Consider the following 1,060-nt stretch of genomic DNA (forward strand, 5'->3'; position numbering starts at 1 on the left):
CAAACAAACATGCCTCGCCGGATTCTCGCCGGAGATAACTCACCACCGCCGGAAGCCGAAAATGTCGACTCCGACTTCGTCGTCATCCTCGCCGCCTTACTATGCGCCTTAATCTGCATCCTCGGGTTAATAGCCGTGGCTCGGTGTTCATGGATCCGCCGGATCTCCGGCATCGTATCCTCCGGCCGTACGGACCAGTCTCCACCAGCTGCCGCCAACAAAGGCTTCAAGAAGAAGGTGTTGAACACTCTCCCGAAGCTCACCTACTCTCCGGAGAACGTGAAGGTCTCCGACTGTGCTATCTGCTTGACGGACTTCGCCGCCGGCGATGAGATCAGAGTGTTGCCGAAGTGCGGCCATAGCTTCCACGTCATCTGCATTGATAAGTGGTTTGGATCTCACTCCTCGTGTCCGTCGTGCCGTCAGATCTTAAGTCCGGCGCCGAGGTGTAAAAAATGCGGTGAAATTCCGGCTGCCGGAGTTACTCCGGCGGCCGGAGATACAAGTGCGGCAGTTGACAGGTTCTTGCCCTAATTTGGTAATCAAATTGGTTTATAATTTATAATTTATAAATTTATTACGCTTTGTAGTTAATTAGATCTGTAAAGAATGTAATTAGGCTTAATATTAATATTAATATACTATAAGTTATAATTAATTTAATAATTCGAAATTAATTAATATTATAAGGGATCCAATGGTTTATTCTATTGGGTTTATACGGGACAGAAGTGACAACTAAAAGCAGGAACAAATAATTGAAGCTTCAATAAGAAGTCGGTTTCCTAATAATAATATTTATGTAATTGGGATCCAATGAAACGACGAACAGTGTTTATTATTTTTAGGATTTTAGGTGAGAAGTGAGTCGAATATGGACGTAACGTTGCACGCAAAAGATTTGATCACATCTGCGGGCACGAAACATGGTGTCATTTGTATTGCATGTGTTGTGTGTTGTGGTGTCATCTCTTGCATCAAGTCATCAACTCATCAAGTGCTAACTAAATTCGATCAATCATAAGTCAATCTTAGTTAGTGGGATTACCTAACTTTGGTT

General features: G+C 43.5%; 1 protein-coding gene across 1 annotated transcript; it reads left to right on the top strand.

The window, feature by feature from the left end:
* Positions 1-534, top strand: LOC143583361 (RING-H2 finger protein ATL80-like). Its single transcript, XM_077065678.1, has one exon. It carries the CDS (start codon positions 10-12, stop codon positions 532-534), a length of 525 nt encoding a protein of 174 aa, XP_076921793.1. The 5' UTR covers positions 1-9.
* Positions 535-1,060: the final 526 nt, after the last annotated feature.

Source organism: Bidens hawaiensis, unplaced genomic scaffold (assembly GCF_021521415.1).
Source record: "Bidens hawaiensis isolate Kalapana, Puna unplaced genomic scaffold, B.hawaiensis_p1.1 tig00032368_1, whole genome shotgun sequence".
NCBI classification, from domain to species: domain Eukaryota; kingdom Viridiplantae; phylum Streptophyta; class Magnoliopsida; order Asterales; family Asteraceae; genus Bidens; species Bidens hawaiensis.

Excerpts from the sequence above, each read along its gene's own strand:
- LOC143583361 (XM_077065678.1), top strand. The coding sequence starts at position 10 with ATGCCTCGCCGGATTCTCGCCGGAGATAACTCACCACCGCCGGAAGCC.